General features: G+C 24.7%; 1 protein-coding gene across 5 annotated transcripts in view; it reads right to left on the bottom strand.

The window, feature by feature from the left end:
* NFAT (NFAT nuclear factor) overlaps positions 1 to 20800 on the bottom strand; it is a 127337-nt gene that overhangs the window by 36785 nt on the left and 69752 nt on the right. The window contains exon 1 of one of the 5 annotated variants that reach the window (XM_065509917.1): positions 9039 to 9347. The exons of 2 other annotated variants lie outside the window; for them this stretch is intronic. In XM_065509917.1, coding sequence (XP_065365989.1) covers positions 9039 to 9249 — 211 coding nt within the window. In that variant the 5' untranslated portion in view covers positions 9250 to 9347. Of the gene's footprint in view, positions 1 to 9038; positions 9348 to 20800 lie in introns of those variants that run through there. 2 more of the 5 variants (XM_065509918.1, XM_065509921.1) reach the window with 2 other exon arrangements.

Below are 20800 nucleotides of genomic sequence, written 5' to 3'. Positions count from 1 at the left end.
AAAATACACATCAATTTATAATTAATGTAAATTATTAAAAACAAAAATTAATGAATGTGTAATTATTAGTTTATTATTGTTTGAATAATTTTATTGATGTACTTACTACACACATTTTGAGTACTAATGTTTGTTTGTTTTTTTCTAGTTGTCACACGACACGTGCCACTTATAAATTTGATGTCATAAATGGCTCAGAGTGATTAGAAACAAAAAAATAATAATAAATAATAATGAAATAAAATAAAATGAAAAATATTAACATACATTTTTGAAGGATTTCGAGTAGTAGATTAAAAAATTGATAAAATTTTAATTTGAAAATAGATTCCATGAAAATAAACAACCATTCAAAAAAAAAGTAATTAAATAAGTGTGCTTTAGAAAGAAAATAATAACAAATAAAAAGCTCTGAGAAAACATAGAAACAATTTAATAAATTTCAGTGGATTTTATATAATTTTTTATTTATTTTAACCTTTGCAAGGTTAGTATTAAAGCGGTTTAAACCGCTTAATATGTTGTATGTATTTCCTTTTCAAAAATAATCTTCACAAAACATTACTTGCTAAATTTTTAAAAGTTTATACATACATATTGTATGTATGTTTGCTGATGAATTAAATGTTTATTAATTTTGCATCATTTTTTTTTATATAAATTTTAAAACTATACTAGAATTTCGTGATAAGAATTGTCTGCTTTAAAGCAGCATTATTTATAGATTTTTTTTAGGCAGAAAGGGTGTTTTATAATGTTTCATTACAATTGTATAATCAGTTCTTTTTTTTCAATTTAACTCAATTTATTTTTGATAAGAAGAGCAAGCAGGATTTTAATTGTATAAAAAATAATATATTTAAATTTTTATTTGTCTGGTTTCTTGATATTAAATATTATTATTTTTTTATACATATAGTATGTATAATAATTTAATATCATTGTTATTAAAATGTTCTTACTAAAATATCAATGTTTTTATTTTCTTCTTTTTTTATTATTTTTAATTTAAGTCAATTCTTTTGTTTTTTATTTAGTATAAACAAACTTAAATTAGAAGAGTATAAATGATTTTAGATATTTTTTTAAATTTGTTTATAAAAACAAGAAGAAATAGTTTATTTTATAAAAAATTTACAAAACAAATATTTTATAAAATATTTTGCCAACTGACGTCAACTAAAAATAACATTATAAACATATTTTTGTTTTGTTATTATTTTATTTGTTTTAAAAATAATATTTTATTTATAACAAAATTAAGCATTTGAACATGTGTTTATTATTTTTTGCAGGCATTTTAAATTTAATAATTTATGAAAAAAAAAAATTTTTTTGAAATTAAGTCTCGTGCATCACGCAAACATTTTTTTCCGTCGGCAATTCATATAAATATGTTTAAAATTAAATATTTTCTATTTTTTATAGACAAAAACAAAGCAAAATAATTTAAACACTTTTAAGTAATGAATATTTATTAATTTACCGCTACTTGCTTGTTTTGGCAACACTGTAGGGACGTCAATTTCAAATGAGTGTTTATGTAAGTCATCAATTTAGTATGAGTTGCAGTTGAAAAAGGGATGTCACTTATTAAGGATGCCCTCGAACGTACAAACAAAACAATTTTGTTTGAAACAATTTATTATTTATTTAAAATGTTTGTAATAACATAACATAACATATTGTTGACTTTTTTTCTAAAAATCAAAACAACTTTTATACAACGCATTACACCTTTTAACTTAAAATTGTTGGCAATTTAAATCACGAATATGTTTTAACACAAATTGTTAACAACATATAATTTTCACGATTTTAAGTGCCATAAAAATTTAATATCCTCTTCGGAATTTTATGTTTTAAAACGTAAAAGAAAAAAATGAACACAAAAAGAAAATAAATTATCATGTGTATAGTGCGTGCGTGGGCTTTCAATAATATTATGTTAAATGTACGTCAGATACACATAAGTTATAGTGGGGCCTGAAATGAAATCACACCAAATACAATCAGAACTATAAAATAAAATCAATCCCAAGGTCTAAATTATTACTCTTATTAAGTTTAACTTAAAAGTTTATAAATGATAATTAAACCCATAAGCTGTAGAATAGAATCTAGCAGCTAGTGGTGTTAAAAAGTTCTATTTTTATAAAAAAAAATAATAAAAATTTGTTACAATTTTCATATACCACAAACTAATGTTAATTAAAGAATAATGAAATTAACGTAAGCATAACAAACAAGTAAAAATTTAATATAAATTTAGAATTACACGTTTTTATAACTCAAAAAAAAAGGTGCGTAATTGCAGTGTATATCATAGATATTTGACACATGATGGATGTAATCACACGTTTAATAAATTAGTTATGATTTTTTTTCAAAAGCAGGAACCTGTTCGAACTGAAAGAAGTTTTCAGAAAACCCTTGAATCAATTGAAATTCCAAACATTATGCCGTTTTATAAACAAATTGTGAAAACATTTTTCTTTGCTGAAAATCAACAAAAACAAACATACTATACAAATTTATTTAAATAAATTTTGCTCTGACCTCCTTTTTTTTTGCACATTAAAAAATATATTGCGAATTTCTTTTTATTTAACATTTTATATTATATATATTTTTTTATCGATTTTTATTTATTTATTTCGCGTAAAGCTTTTTGCTTATCAGATGTAGAAAATTATGGGCGTTTGTTTTCTGACTCGAATAAAGAAAAAATAAATATTTATTTCAGATTTCTTATTTATTATTTTATGGGATTATTTATTGTTGTTATTGTTTATTATGGCATTTATCGAAAAATGATCAAAAGAAATTTCGCTTAAATCCCTACTAAATATTTACAATTCGAACCAACCAACAAAACAAAAGAAATATTAAATTAAATTTGTATGAAAAAAGAACGGAAATAGGTAAAACAAATGGACCAAAAATAATTATTAAATTGCAAGTATTGTAAAGAGCTAAAATTAAAGGTGATGAAAATAATATTAAATATTTAAAATTTGTTCAAGATGTTTTATTAAAAGCTGTATAATTATAAAGTTAATATTAACATTGTGTTTGAAAATAAGTGTAATGATGATATCAGTATACTAACACTTGAAAATCATTAAAAACCCTAGAGAATGTGCTAATTAATTTGTTAGTACATACTTGTTTTAGCAACTGTGTGTGTATATCCAGTACAAAGATATACATAGCTGTGCTAACCATTCACAGTGAGTGGCGCTTATTTTACAGGGATGCCAATTGCGTTTAAAAAAGGGGAGAGAGGAATGAAAAATGTTTTTTAAGGAAAATTATTCAAAATTTTCATAAAAGATGAACTACAGATTGAATTAGATTAATATTTTATATCTTAAAATATGAGGGGTTTGCATTTAAGATCTCAAAATCTTCTTCCATCTAAATGTAAGATTATTTTACAAATAAAAATTGCTCAAATTAAGATTAGTTAACCGATTTTATTATATACATATTTCTAAAATAGCTAATATTTTTTTAATTGCCAAATCTTAGATAAATGAAAATGTATTTTTAGCTAATCTAATACAATGGCTAATAGTTAATTTGAGAATAGTGTTGCATAAAACTTACAAAAATAAGTTTGTGGTACGATCATGTGATGTTGTGATTAAAATGAAACACTTAAAATTCCTGCGTATAACAGCCGATTTAGTCTGTATTATTATACATATATTTTTTTTACTGAATTTCACAATGTTTATCTTGTAAATAAAAAAATTAACTTTATTATCTTCTCTACAATAATACAAAAAATAAATATATAAACATTAAATAAACGAATTTATATTTCAATAAATTACGAAAGTAACGAAAAACCTCTGTAGAAAAATCATTTTAATCTAAAAGTAAAAAAGGACAACACCACAGTTTTCCCGAAGGTAATCAAAAAAACATTCACAAATTATCTTAAATATCCCGAATTGCCAACCATATGATTGCGTAAAGTACGAGAGTTTAGAGAAAAATCAACACAAACAAGCTTTTTGTTCTCTGTAAGTTTTGAAAAGAGCAAAAAATCTGAGGAAATAAAAGAGTATTTTTTTGGGTTTTATTTAGAAAGAGAGTAAATTGAAGTACTCTTAGTTAAAAATAGTATTATGTAGTTTTGTATATTTTAATCAAATTTATAGTTGCTTTTAACTAAGTATAATTTTATTTTTAATTCAAAGTTTAAATATATAAAAAAATGATTTTATGTTAAGTGTTTGAAGTAATTATTATAACACAGGGCGACAATTTTGTTTTTTGTGCGGCATAACTTTAGCAAACAAATAGCAAAAGATCTGAAGGTTCATCGTCACTCTGTTGCAAAAGCCATTAAACATTATAAGGAAGACGACTTGAACATTGAAAGAAAACCTGAATCAGAAAGAAGGTCTAACAGAAGTGGAACAACTCTTTCGAAGAGCATCGAACACTTCTATCAGCAAAGCAGCTTGTAAAGTTTAATGTTCTGATTATTTTGAGCCAAAGCTAATGCTGGGTTGAAGTCGTATAGAGTTCAGAAAGTTACAGATCGTAATTTAGAAGCATAACAACGAGCAAACAAATTGTTGTGTGATGGATTATGAAACTTATTTACTGGCAGACTTTTCACAACATCCGAGTCAACATTTTTATGTGGCTCATGAGGGCCACCCTCTTGACGAGGGTAATGTTCAAGAAAACAGAAGTTTCTTGTGTGGCAAGCCTTGTGCAGTTATTGTGGTTGATTGGTATTCAAACAATAATGACAATTTTGTACCACGACGGGCAAATTCACCCAACTTTCCAGAACATCGGTCTCTGGAAAGGTATTTAGCTCTTGTAAAAGAATAATTAAAGAACACAGGAAAGTTATCCCAGGATATGTCCGATTTTTAGCGTAAGTACACCACCTCTGGCCCTAAAAGGTAACAGAAGCAACAACAAAATATTTAATTAGAGATTGCGATAGTTGCTTAGAATTCAGCTCTTTAGTTTGGACATGTATTTCATTAAAAATCCATGTTACAACATTTATCTTATCACAAAAAAGTAATAATTTTTTCAAAGCATACCAGAAAATACAACTCTGGATTAGTTTAATTCTTAGTGCAACTAAAATAAGCAACTCTGTCAATGTTATTGTTTTGATTGTTGTTGTTTTTTGTGCTCTCCATGTTTAATTAATGTTTTCGTAATATTTCCAACTATTTTATACCATTTTTTTTTATCAAATTCTTTTAAATTAAACATATGTGTACTAACGCACGTACTTCATTTAAAAGAAAATTAACATTAGTTTAAAAAAATCGAAAAATTATGTATTTCCTGCTATTTACTAAAAAAAAAACAACTGTTTAAATGTTAGAAAAGGGCGCACTAAAGCCAATGTCTAAAAAATTAAAATTGTTAACAAATAAAAATACAAATTTTATGTAGCCAATTATTAAAAAAATTATAAAAAATATTTCATAAAGTAGTTTATTTTGAAAAATTCTCAGTTTTTTTTAATTCCATTTGTAACTTAACAATTTTTTAAACATAAATCAGGCTAAATAATAGAAAAAATTAATATTTTACTTACAAAAAACAATTAAAATTATTGATAACAATTTTATAAGTTAAGAACAGGTATATAAAATATATATTTTGAATTATTTTATTATTTTATAGTAAACTACACAAACAAATTTACATATTGTAATAATTAAATAATCGAAATAATCTCTGAGTAATATTTCACACGAAACCTATTTAATTCAAAGCATCTACATTTAAATTTCATTTGACTTTTGTAAATATATTGAATGAAAATTTAAAATCTATTCAAAACCACTACTAAATAATTATAGAGCACTAGGAGACGAGTGTAAACAACAAAAAATTCCCGTTTTTATAAACTTGGCTTATTAAAAAATATTTATTATTATTATTATTGTATAATTATAATTTACAATTTACAGATTAAATGTGTTGAGCTGCTGTACACAGCTAATTACTATAAAAATTTTGTTTTCATTCAAAGCTAGTAATAAAAACAATTTATTTGTTTATTTCAGTATTATTTTTGTAGGCTTTAATAGTTTGTAAACAATTATAATTGCATAAAATTAAGATACAGCCAGCCAGCTAGCCATTCTAATATGTATTTATATAAGAGTAAACCTCGTGTTTAATAATTTAGCTTAGTCATATTTTTATATACAAACATATTTTTTATTCGAGATCTTATCAAATATGTTGAGTTTGTTTTTACTAATACAAAATAAATAAATAAATTACTACATTTAAACATATGTTCTAATCTTAATAGTTTTAGTGATGGTGGGAGCTTTGTTTTTCTTTTTTTAAATACAAACAGCAAAGGGTTACAAAATAGAATAGGTGTAGAAATTTTGGTTATAAGAATTTAAAGATTGCAGACATTAGAATACAAAAATATGAGAATGATAATTACTAATAAAAACACACATTTTTCATTAAAACTTTTAACCCAAGTATTATTTGATTAGCTCAATGCTCGGACTATTTGGTACGAAAAGTTTCCTGACAGGAACTCTGCTAAAAATTTAGAGGCAAAGACAGGGCACGGAAATTAAAGTCAAATTTTATACAAAAAATATACCTACAATATTTTTATGTTGCTGATGCTAGAGGGCATTTTGTAGAAAAGTTTAGGTCCCAAAAGCAGAAAATTTTCCCAAAAAGTTCTTGGTATGGCAAGCAATATGCAGTTGAGGCAAAAGAAGCCAAATACTATAAATACTCGTAATTTTCATCAAAGAATGTTTACAAAAGAGGATGCTTCCTTCCATTCATAAGACTTCTTAATGTGTCCACTTATTTTTGGCCTGATTTGACATTCTGTCATTATGGTAAACAAGAACAATAATGTGATAATTGTACCAAGAAAGGCAAATCCTCCAAACTGCCTGGAACTAAGGCCAGTGGAGAGATATTGGGATCTTGTTAAGAGTGATAGATTTTAAACGGAAGCGGACTACCTGTTCGAACAAAGTGACAGAAAGCTTTATAAAAACCTTAATGGAAAAGCTTCATCATCACTATTGATTAGAACCATAAAAATAATATTTTTTGTAAGTTGTATTAATAATTTCAATCAAATAAAAAAAAACTAAAACTATAGGTTTAGTGGTTTCTATTTTATTAACATTTATGTTAAGATTTTTTCGATCTCAATCATTATTTCATGATTGTAAGTAAGTTATATTATAAAGTAAGTTATAATTCGCCAGCTAAAATATGGTTTTATTAACTATTAAAGGTTAGGTTGGTTGCCCCGATAGACTAGGCGGGTTCGATTCCCGCCAGAGACTCTGGATGTATCTACAGACAAGCAAAATACTTTGCAGTTTGTGTCTGTTTATAAAAAGATTTATTGTGTCTCTTTAATGTTTAGCAGTGATGGGATTTGCGGCAGAATTGTGGCATTTTTGACACCAGTACGGTTTGAGTGGAACAAATGGCACAGACGATACTATTGCCACTCTTTATAGTTTTCAAAATAAAAAAAATTGTTTTGAGTATTAATATGGATATTAAAAATTATAAAGTTTTCTTTGTTGAGCAATATTTTAAAAATAACGAAGCTTTGCAAGATACCATAGATGATATTTTAAGCACTTTTTTCCAATATGTACAAATAGAATTTAAAAAGAACTGTTGTACAAAAATGATTAAATTAAGCATTATTTTAAATTGTGTTTAAACATTACTTGAAAAGTGTTGAAAAAATAAATCGGAAAACATCCACTGCTGCTTAACAAATTATGTCAAAAAGGGATCCAAATTCTGTTTATTTTATGAAAAGTAGTTTTGGCACAATTTATACATCAATTTGGCACTAATTACAAATAAATGTTCAAATCCCATCACTGATGATTAGCAGCACTTGTTATTTACCCAGGTTATTTCTATCTCTAAATCATCTGTCATCTCTGATTCCATATACACACATCCACACACCCCCCTCAATCAACCAATAACACAAACAACAAGTGATGCGACGAAGAAGAAGAAGAAACACAACAAACAAACAAACAAAACAAAGTATCAAAATCAAATAAAATGTTGACACACACGTGAGATTACAATATAAAAATAAAAAACTAATAAACAACAACTACAAATATGTATAATAAAAAAAATAACAATAAAATAGTGTTGTAAACGTGTAAACTGACATAAATATAGAAAAAAAATGTAAAAAACTAAGTATTTTATAAAATAAAAACTTGAGAAAAACATACAAACACTTTATGTCGGCCATTTTTGTATCAAGGCTTTCGCTGCCACAAACATTTATAGATAAAAAAATGTTCGTCAAACATGTTTAAAATTGAGAAAAAAAAAACAGTTTAAGAAAACTATTTTACAAAACATATTTAAAATTATACCTATGTGAATAATTAAGCAGGTATGTATTTGATCACTTGATGTTACAAACATTCCCATACACTTGAAGAAAAATGTTTGCCTAAACATAATGACAATTCAAAGAATCTCAAAATATGTTTAATGTATTTTTTTAAACATATTTGCTATTGTTAAATGTTTCTAAGAATTTTTAACAACATTAACACTTACGTTACCTACTATATTTTATAAAGTGTTAAAACTAAAGTTTATTTGTTAAATTTTTAAAGCTGAGCAAACAAATGTTGAAATTTTAAATAAATATTAAAAAATTATTTATGGAATAAGGAAACAAAAAATTGCAAAGTAGTTTTCGAATTCTTATGTGTATAAATGCTTTAATATGTCTGTACCAAAATAATAGAAAACCTATGGAAAATTGTAGATCGTAAAATACGGACTCAAAATTATAACTCAAATGCGGTTACCTCAGATAATAACTGATAACAGAAATTAAAACCAAAAACTAAAATGGCAAAATACTCTATTTTTTTCTTTTAGTGTATCATTAAAGAAGTTTATGTTATGTAGTTTTAAAATTTGTCTTAAAATACATTTTTATTAAAATACAAAAATTTATGTTTGTGTGTGCTTACCAAAATTACTTTTATAATGGTGGGGATGATAAACATTGGAGGCTGAATTGCTGGAATTGATGCTTATATTATGACTATTGTTGCTGCTGCTGTTGTTGTTGTTGTTATTATTATTGTTATTACTATTGCCGATGTTGTTGTGATGATGCATTTTGGATGGAATCCGATAACCGGATTCATAATAATTGTATTGATTATAAGTGAAACGCATTTTTGTTTCTTTATTTTGTTTTTAACACTCTCACTGAAACTATTGTTGTTGGTGTTTTTTTTTTTCTTGTAAATTAAATTAGTGAAATTAAAAATATATAATTTCTTGGGTTGTTTAATTTTTTGTTTAATGGTTTTATATACTACAAAAAAAAAAAAAAAAAATGTATAAAAAATGTATCTCGTGAGCTTGTCAACTACTTTGTTAATAAGTTTATTATTTTTTTTTAAATAAAATTACAAAACAACAAAAATTTATCTCAATTAATTTTAATGAAAGTAAGTAAATATACTTTATCATATACCTAGCTAAGTAGTATAATTTTTCTTTTAAATTTAGTAGACTTTTTATAATTTTTTCTGCAACATCCTACTGTCTGTTCTCATTTGTAAGATTTTTGAACTTTTCAAGTTCAAAGTCCAGAAAAAAAAACCTAAATCAAAAATTGCATTATAATACACATAAATAATATGGAAAATATATAAACATTTCAAAGAATTAAATCTTAAAAATATGTTTGCTCTAATTTCTAGATTAATTATAAACTAAACCTGCTATAAGCCTTTCATTTGCTACTGTGTTTTAAGTACATTTTTAATGCAACTCTGTTATATAAAAAATGTCTTCTCTCCGTTTTATTGGAAATAACGGTAAGTTGATGTAAAGAATGTAAACAAAGAACAAACACTTTGACACATCTGTATTGAGGCCAATGTACATTGTGATTTTATTATTTCTCTGTTATTGTTGTTGTTTTTTTTGTATTGCATTTCAAAAATATCAACAAAATATCTCGGACTATATAAATATATTTAACATTATATTTTATTTACACATATATAAATGTATACATCATAACTGTATATGTATTTAACATTGATACAAGTATGTAATGTAATGTACATATATAAAATAAAGAATCCAACAAGTTAAGTAAGGAAGGCAAAGAAAAATACAAGTTGTTATTGTTGTTGTGGCTGTTTTAATAAAAAATAACAACAACCTAAAACAAGAGGATGATAATGATAAAAACAATCATGATGTTCATTTCAGTACGTTTCAACTTTATAAACAACCAGAAATGAGAAATCAGAGCAAAAATGTTTCAGTATTTTTTTTTTTTTTGTAAATTTTTCTTAAATGTAATTGTTATTGTTTTTTATTTATTTATTACATTTTTTTATTGGAATGGATAGTTTTTTGTTTTAATTTAAATTAATACTAATAAGTAAGTTGAAAGGAACAAAAAAAAAATGTTGTATTAAATAAGGATGTATACCTTGAAAAGTTTAACAATCACCAACAACTTTTGTTTTTATGTTTTATATATTTTTTTTTTCATACTTTTTTGTTGTTGAAAGGAAATTTTCTAGAAAATATCTACAAAACAAGACAAGTTTTAAGACTTTAAGAAAATGAAAGGAAGTTTCAGATATAGTATGGCAAGTGATTTGTGAATTATGTACTTAAGTTCAATCTTCAAAGCAAGGAAGTGTGGTGATTCGAAAACCATTTAGGAATTTAAAAGTTTTGCAATTTTTGTTGTTAAAATATCAAGTATGTATAAGAGAAGATCTCAAAATATTTAAATTTTATGAAATGAATTTCAAAAAAAATATCTTGTTTATAAAAGAACATTGCCGGGATTTCAGAAAAAAATTATAATAAATCTGTACTAAAACTTTGAGTTTAAATTTGAAACTTGAAAGCTAGTATATGCAAAATAGAAAACGACGAATGTTTTGTAAGCGATTCTAAAATGTATACATAGAATCTAAACTTGTAGATTATCTCTTATAATATACAAAATCTATTTCATTAACAGTTGCTTAAAAAGTTCTGCCTTTCTAACCCTTCAATAAATTTGAGCATGAAACATTTAGCATATTTTCGGAGTTTTAGGGCAACATTATTTGAAAAGAATACGTTATACGAAGGGTAAAAGACAGAATAAAGGCTTAATTTTTGCCAGACAATAAATTTTTAAATAATATTTAAGTAATATAATAGTTGTACAATTTAAAATATAAATTATAAAAAAAAAAATTCGAAATTAAGAAAACTTCCCAAAAAATATTAATTTAATATACAATTTCTCTGAAAAGTAATATAATTTAAAAATGGATGCGGAAACAAAACAGAACCTTTCAAATTAGACCAATTTTTTAGGAAAATTTAAAATTTCCTCTAATGGCATATATGATAACTGAATACCAAACCTATTTCGTACGCCCCAATATGTTTTGAATTATTTAGCTAAATATTTTTGGATTATTTATCAATAAAAATATATTCAAATTATGGTTTCCCTGAATTAATGGCCACTTTGGATACGTTTGAACCCACTAAGTGTCGCTATGACAATGTTTGATTTTGACAACTTTTTCCCAATTCAAATTCTCAGTAGCGAGTTAAAGAGAGCCAAAACAAATTAATCCAGTCTGCTAGTGTTTAAATTATTACAATTAAATGAACTTGAGCCCGAATAATAATAAATTTACTTCATATTTAATTTAAAATGAATAAAATTGTAAATTTTCATAAAGAAAAATAATATTTTTTAAATATTACATTTTTATTTCTTTGAAATTTTTAGGATTTAAAATATTAATTCTTTAAAATTTTAATATTATATATTTTCCAAAATTTTATCTTTTTATTAAACTGTATTTTTCATTTTTAATTTTTCTAAATAAAACTTTAAATTATTAATAATTTTTAATTTTTGAATATTTTTTTCTTGTTATTTAAAATTCTAAAAATCTTTTAAACAAAACTTTATATTATTTTTTAACATGTTTAAGTTAATTTTTTTTAATTTTTTAAATTTTATTAAAATTCAAATATTTTTTTAAAATTTCGCAAATTTTTAACATATTTTTTTATTTTTGTTTAAACTTTTTAATATCTATTATTCTTTTTTAAAATTTTATTAAAATTAAAATATTTTTTTTTCAAATTTTGCAAATTTTTATACTTATTTTGGAAAATTTTTTATATTTATTTTAGTTTCAACTTTAAATTGATTTTTTAAAAAGTCCTCTGCAGTTTTATTTTAGTTTTAATAGAGTTAAATTTTTGTTGTTTTATTTTTTTATTTATTTTCTTTACCTTTTAATGTTCTTTTTTAATAAAAATTATTTCAAATTATTTTCATTTATAAAAAAAAAATCACTTCTTTACACGTTGCTTAACAAAAGCAAATTGTTTAAATTTTTATAAAAATCCCAAATATTTAAATAATTTCTTAACACACTTTTGAAATATTATTTCTCACTGTGCATTAATATTATTATTATTTTAGAATATAGGATCAATCACTTTTAAATGAAGAATAATGACTTATTCCTTTCATTGGTTGCTATTTTATGCCTGTTTGTTTTAAATTTGTTTTATTTATTTATGAAATTTTTGATTTTAACAAATATTTTATAGACATTTCTCTTAAATTTGTATTTACATTAAATTGAATTTGATTTAAGTTGTAAGATGGTGATTTAACTGCTGCTGCTGTTGTTGTTGTTGTTGGTGATGATGTTGACGTTGTTATTGTTGTAGTAGCAGTAGTCATGTAGTATGTAATTAACACTGTAACTGAAATTTTAACTACGGCTTCTTTTAATACCGACGGAGTTTTTTTGTTTTTTTTTTTAATATTCCAACAATTTGTTTTCTTATTTTTTATTATTTTGTTAAGTTTTAAGCTGTTTGTTTGTTTGTTTTTGTTATTGTACTCGCCGAGATGAACACAGAGTTGTAGCAATTGTTAGGGTGGTAATTATGGTAGTGTTGTTGTTGCTGATAGTAGTTGTACTATGTAGTAGGTAGTAGTAGCTGAGTTAAAAATACTATTTTGATGTACGAATTTTTAAACATGTTTAAAAACTAAATTTATTATTGTTTAATTCAGATAAAGTAAACATCACATCACTCCATTACTTCAGACACTCAAACAAGATCTCATACAACTGAATGTTGAGTAAAATAGAACAAGTGAATAAACACACTGAAATACCGAACAACGATCGAGCCAAGAATCTTGACACTCATCACTTTTATATAGTTTTTTGTTTTTTTTTTTTAATTTATTTATTTTTGCTTCTCCTTTGCTGTGTGTGAATTTGTCTCACGTACTTTGTTAAATTCAATTGAAGTAGAATTGAAGTGTTTAAGAAGACAACTTAAATTTTTGTTTAAATTTAAGTCGTTGTTATAAAATGTATGAAATTTTTTTATTTTTTTGCTTTACTTAAATTAGCGAGCTTATTATTATTAAGAATAAACAAGCGCACATAATAGTATAAAATAGTAAATAGTTTCGGTGTGGACCGTAGGTAGATACGAAGGAAGATACTTTCGAATAACGACTACTTTTTAGTTTTACTACGACGACGAAAGTTACGTTTATTACGACGACGACGACTGGCACTAAGAGAGTAAGAACGCGTTTTGCGAACGCAGCAGACCACTTGCGATAAGATAAACTTCTTAAATGACAAACAACAAAAACAATACGAAATTGTAATAAGAAAGAGAAAACGACGAAGTTGTATGAATACGAGACAAACCAAACCAAATGATCATCAACATACTAATGATGCTAATAATGATCGTAGTAGTAGTAGTAGCAGTCGTCGTCATCGTTGTATTGATCGAATATTAACGACAACGAATAACCAATCAACATCTTTATGCACTGATTATGTTAATGATAGATATCTAGGTCCAGTGTTGCCATAACGGCAGTAAAAGTGCATTGTTTTTCAACATCTATGATATTTTAGCCTTTAAAGTGCTGCTAATAGGAAAGATAAAGTTGATACGATCGTACTTTACTGATATGATTATAATTTCGCAAAGTATAGAAGTATTTTCTGTAGTTAATTGTAATTCAATATAATCCGGAAATGTTTCGATACGCCATTAGCAAAAAGTCTAACTAAAGCAAGTCAAAAAATTATTTTAATTTTTTTACTCTAGTTTAAAAATTAATTTCAATTCGTATTTTTTGATATATTTTAACGAAATCGCTGAAATCGTTCAAAACATTTCACCGATTAAAATCACAGGTCTTAAAATGCCGTCTAGAGAAGCTACAATATGAAATTATAGGTATTTACAATTTTCATTTTAAACGAAATGATTATAGGTATCTATTTGGCGTGTTTAATAACAAAAAACTATTACGAATTATTATAAATTTTCTTAGACAAATATAGCTATCTTAATTCATTCTAAGATGTATCTAAATCAGTGGTCGGCATAAAGAGAACATGGATTATAATATGTTATGCCCTTTATTTTTCTGTTATAATCTAGCCAGCTATTTTCATTAGTTTTCATATAAATTCTCACTTATTTCAATTACATTTTATTCATCTATTTAAATATTTGGTCAATTCACAAGGTCTATTATCAGTCATATTGTCATAATGTCTTAATATATCTTGACACGGCAGCTCGGCTTAACCGACACTTAGGCACTCGGCGAAGGTATCTACTTGAAAAACAATAAAAACCATTGTGAAATATTAGGACATTATGACAATATGACATGATAAGAGACCTTGTGAATTGACCAATTATATAAAAAAAGTTATTTTAGTATTTTTAAAATATTTTAGTTAAAAAATTATAAATAGTTTTTGAAATTTAACAAAAATACAAAACATTACAAATTTCGCATAATTTTTATTTATTTAGACACTGTTATTTATAAGAGTTATATCATTTTGGCGCTTTTTTTAATGAATATTAAAAAAATTCACTAAATTCTTCACAATTATAAAACTTTTGAGCCAGGTAAAATTATTTCAACCAAAAAAAAAAATAAAAACTACCTAAAAATCACCTGTTTTTCACAACAATAAATCCGAAAATATTAACAAAAAATTAATAATTTAAGACTACAAAATACATGAAAAAAATATATTTCTGGTAGATTTTCAATTTATTATTTATTTTATTTATTTACTTCCACATTCAGAAACTAAATTAGAGAAGACAGACACATGATTGTGACGAACGAAAATGATGATGTTTACTTTATTGTATTTGATAGAGGAGAGACTTACGGCGCACACACTCCTCTACACGCACGAATATTTCAATATTTTTTTTTAAAATAAATTGATGATATTTTTGTTATGATTGCTGATGCTGCTTCTTGCTACTCTAATTGTTTTTGTTTGTATTGTTTACTTTTTTCTCAACATAAAGCAGAGACGCGTGCATTGTTATTGTAATTACAATAATGCTGTCGTCTTATCACTCAAAAGCAAAGAAACAACTACAACAAAGTTGTAAAGTGTAAACACAAACACACACGTTTACACCACTACAGCACGCACTAAAATCTCCTGAGAATGTTTGTTTGTATTTGTAAATAACGGTTAAACTAAAAGGTAAACACGACCACGAAAAGCCACGATTACACTAGGTTGTATTTCGTAGCAGTAGTAGTAATTGATATAAAATATTAGTAAAAATCTGACAATGATATCGCGACTTGGATTTGTAACGAACAGCCGATTATTGTAGATTAAATTTTTTCTAAACGATCACCTCGGTAGAGATCGGTGAACTGAAAATTTAAAAAAAAAATAAAAAAAACGGACGCACTTGTTCATTCGTTTGCTGGCTTGCTGCTTGAATATGAAAAACAAATAAAATAAAATTGTATTTAACTACAGAAAAAAAGAGTAAATTTTAATGTTTAAAATTTAAGAGTTACCGTTTGTTAGTCTACTCTTTACAGTTTATATTTAAGTTTTCATGACAGAGCATAACTCTCTCTTATTTGTTGTGGTATTAAGCTTTTTTAAATTTAGATAAAAATACCACCGGAAGTCAATAGTAATGTATGCAATTAAACAACGATTTAATCAAAAACAGGACAATTTGTTTAAATCTTAAATTATTTTAAAAAGTATTTAACATTTTCCTTAAAATTTTTTTAATTCAATAATTTGTTGTTAGTTATGGACTGTTTGGCATTTAAGCAATTTCAAGTGAATATTTTTTTATTATTACTACCAATTTAAATATTATTTACTACATTTTGTTTCTCTTTATCTCTTGACCTATTTTTTTTGCACTTAATTTGCACTAGATAATAAATGTTTTGGTAAATAATCAGAATTTTGCACACATTTTTAAAAATCTCATAAAATTACGATATCTTTGTGTTATTTAGATTTAAAGACATAGGTACCTATTGTCAATATAGTGATCTAAATTCACAGTGCCCTTTGAATTCGTAATTCCACTAACTATGGGTGCATCGATTTAGTTCATGCAAGTTTTTGAAAGTCTGCTTCCTTTAAAATGTAATTTACCAAGGAGCACAGTGGCAAAAATATGAAGGAAATTAAATTAAAAAATTTCATGTTTTTATGTATTTTAAAAATGTATGTTTCATTTTTGATGCCACTAGAGGTTTTGTAAAGTCTGAAATTTTCTAAAACATTGCCGATGAATAAAATTGAAAAAGATGTACGCGATTCAATTTATTAGGCGTTATTGGGTGAATATTTACATCTGATAGCTTTCATTAAAATTATTTTTCCTTTTAACTTCTTACATAAAATATACGATTTACTTAAATGTCTTCCTTCTCCTTTAAAATTAAATGACTAAATTGAACTCCATTTTATACCTACAAAGATTTTTTTTTTTAAATTAAACTAGGTATTGTGAATTAATAACTTAATAAACTTTACTATGTCAAAAAATGCAGCAACCAATGACAGTGCAGTTAATGGTAACCCCCTCTTGCAGGTATGTAAAGAAAGACAAGATAAAAACAAAAACAAAATTGATTGAAAACAATGTTGTATCAATAGACAACAATTTAATAACCTCTCTCGGCAAACCTCCATATTAAAGAAAAATCAATTTTGATTGGCTAAAAATCAAAAGAATAACAACAACAACAACATAAAAATTTAAACACATTTGTATAAGTGAGAGATCACTACTATTATTATTATCATTTACAGTAAACCATCAAACTGATCAAGCAAAGTAATATTTACATTTGCTGGTTTTTTGTTTTGTAAATAAAATCAATAAAAAATTAAAAACAAGAAATAAAAGCAAACAAATTTTTAATTTAAATTAATTTTATTAAAATTTTGCACTCGCTCTCTATATTTCTTACTGATTTTTAGTCTTTTTGTATTTAATTGTGACTATTCTCTCTTTTTATACTCATGCATAGAGAGTAGCTCGTCAAAATGAATTTGTTGTTGATGTAGGTTCGTTCGTTTCTTCATTCGAATGACGAGGTTGATGATGATGATGACAGCCAGCAGCAACAGTGTTGTCGTTTTAGCAATTTTAGTGCTAGATTTAGCACTTTGTTCCGTAAAAATGCATTCAAGTTTTCGAAAAATGTGCTAAATGCTTTCTAGCTTAATTTACTTGATAATTTTTTTTTTTGTTATTACAATTATGTTTACAAAAATTAATAAAATGTTATGAACAAAATTATTTTTTCATCAGTCTATAGTAAAATGCTAAAATTCAACTACAATTTTAAAAATTTTACAGGGGAAGCAAAAACATTTTTGTAATAATATTAGCTGTAGTTTTTAAGTTGTATTTTTGTGCCAACTTTTAATTAAATCTCTTTACTTTAATAAAAAAATTTAATTTTTTCTTTTACCTTATTTTGAACATAATTTTCTGGCAATACTGGTTAATGTTTGTTTAAGAATTTGATGGTGATAAAAAAAAAAATCATTTTGAATTATTTACTTTTCTTTAGTAGGGGTTTAAATAGAAGGTCATTTTAAAATAATTGTATACAAATTTGTTTTAATTACCGCTGCTAATAATGGCTGATGCAACTTTCTTTATTTTACATATTTTTGTATTTTAGTTGCTTGAATCAAATACATATTTCCTAGATTTTGTTTTTCCTTCACTGTGCTTTGTTTAACGAAAATTTTAACATGTTTTTAATTTTCTGTGATATACATTTAGCACGTAAATTAAATTCAACATACATACATATAGACTTGAAACGGAAACTGTTATACACAAATTTCTTTATAGAAAAATCTGTTATACACAATTTTTTTTATAAAAGAAACTGCTATATACAAAGATGTTTATAAAGAAACTGTTATACATAATTTCTTTATAGAAAAAGCTGTTATACACAAATTTTTCTATAGAAAAAACTGTTATACACAAATTTTTTTATAAAAAAACTGTTATACACACATTTTCAAATAAATACTGTTATACACAATTTTTTTTATAGAAAAAACTGTTATACACAAATTTTTTTATAAAAAAAAACTGTTATACACACATTTTTAAAAAAAAACTAGTGTTATACACAAATTTTTTAATAAAAAAAACTGTTATACATAAATTTTTAATATAAAAGAAACTGCTATATACAAATATGTTTATAAAAAAACTGTTATACACAATTTCTTTATAGAAAAAGCTGTTATACACATATTTTCTATAAAGAAAACAACAATTTTTTTAAAAAAAAAAACTGTTATACACAAATTTCTTGGAAGAAAAAAACAGTTTTACACAAATTTTTCTATAGAAAATTTTGTTATACAAAATTTTTTTATTAACAAAACAGTTATACACAAATTTTTCCATAAAAAAAACTGTTATACACAAATTTCTATATAGAAAAAACTGTTATACACAAATTTTTTTATAAAAAAAAATGTTATACAGAAATTTATTCATAGAAAAAACTGTTATACACACATTTTTTAAAAAAAATACTTGTATACACAAATTTCTTTATAGAAAAAAACTGTTATACACACATTTTTTTCAAAAAATAACTGTTATACACAAATTTTTTATAAAAAAATACTGTTTTACACAAATTTTTTTATAGAAAAACTTTTATACACACATTTTTTATAGAAAAAATTGTTATACACCAATTTTTTTATAGAAAAAATTATTATATACAAATTTTTTATAGAAACATCTCTTATACACCAATTTTTTTTATAAAAATACACAATTTTTTATATAAAAATACACAATTTTTTATATAAAAAACTGTTATACACACATATACACTGTTATACACAAATTTTTCTATAGAAAAAACTGTCATACACAAATTTTTTTTATAAAAAAAAACTGTTATACACACCATTTTTTATAAAAAAATACTGTTATACACAAATTTTTTATAGAAAAACTGTTATACACAAATTTTTTTATAAAAAAAACTTCAACACAAAATTTTTTCATATAAAAAACTGTTATACTCACATTTTTTCATAAAAAATACATAACAGTATTTTTTATAAAAAAAAACTGTTATACACACATTTAAAAAAAAATACTGTTATACACAAATTTTTTTATAGAAAAAACTGTTATACACAAATATTTTATAAAAAAAACTGTTATACACAAATTTGTTCATAGAAAAAACTGTTATACACAAATTTGTTCATAGAAAAAACTGTTATACGATTTCTTTTTATAAAAAAAACTTTTATATATACTGTTATACACATATTTCTTTATAGAAAAAGCTGTTATACTCAATTTTGTTATATGAAAATCTGTTATACACAAATTTTTCTATAGGAAAAACTATTATACAAAATTTATTTTAAAAAGTGAACAAAAAAAACTTAAATAAAACTTAAATTGCTCAAAATAAAAATTTTAAAAAAATACGTAAATTTATTCATATATGTATTATACAAAATCTTGACCCGGATGTTGTGAAAAGTCTGCTAACACATAAGTTTCATCCATCCATCACAAAACAGGTGTATTTATACCCTACACCACCATAGTGGGGAGGGTATTATGCGTTTGTGCAGATGTTTGTAACGCCCAAAAATATTAGTCTAACACCCACCTTAAAGTATACCGATCGACTTAGAATCACTTTCTGAGTCGATTAAGCGATGTCCGTCCGTCTGGTCGGCTGGCTGGCTGTCCATGTAAACCTTGTGCGCAGAGTACAGGTCGCAATTTTAAAGATATTTCGATCAAATTTGGTACATATTATTTTTTCGCCTCAAGGACCAAGCCTATTGAAACTGGCTGAAATCGGTCCATTATTTCACCTAGCCCCCATACAAATGTCCTCCCGAAATTGGACTTTATCGGTCATAAATGTTTGATTTATATATGTATCTCCACAAATTCCGCTCCAAATAAGTTTTATATACACAAAATTCATGTCACCAAATTTTGTTACGATCGGTCCATAATTAGTCATAGCTCCCATATAGACCCGCATCCGAAAATCACTTTAACGTGCATAAATTGCTTAAAAATGTTTGTAAAGACACAAAATTCAACATAGTTAACTTTAATATAGACATAAATCACACGACCTAATTTCATGATGATCGGTCCATAATTGGTCATAGCCCCCATATAACCCACTTCCGAAAATCACTCAAAAATATAAATTATTGAAATTTTAAAAGAAAATTTTTTTTTACTCTTTTACTTAGTGTAGGGTATTATATGGTCGGGCTTGACCGACCATACTTTCTTACTTGTTTTTTTTTGTAAAATTTTA

This window comes from Calliphora vicina, chromosome 4, assembly GCF_958450345.1.
Source record: "Calliphora vicina chromosome 4, idCalVici1.1, whole genome shotgun sequence".
NCBI lineage: Eukaryota > Metazoa > Arthropoda > Insecta > Diptera > Calliphoridae > Calliphora > Calliphora vicina.
This window is presented reverse-complemented; position numbering and strand designations above follow the sequence as displayed.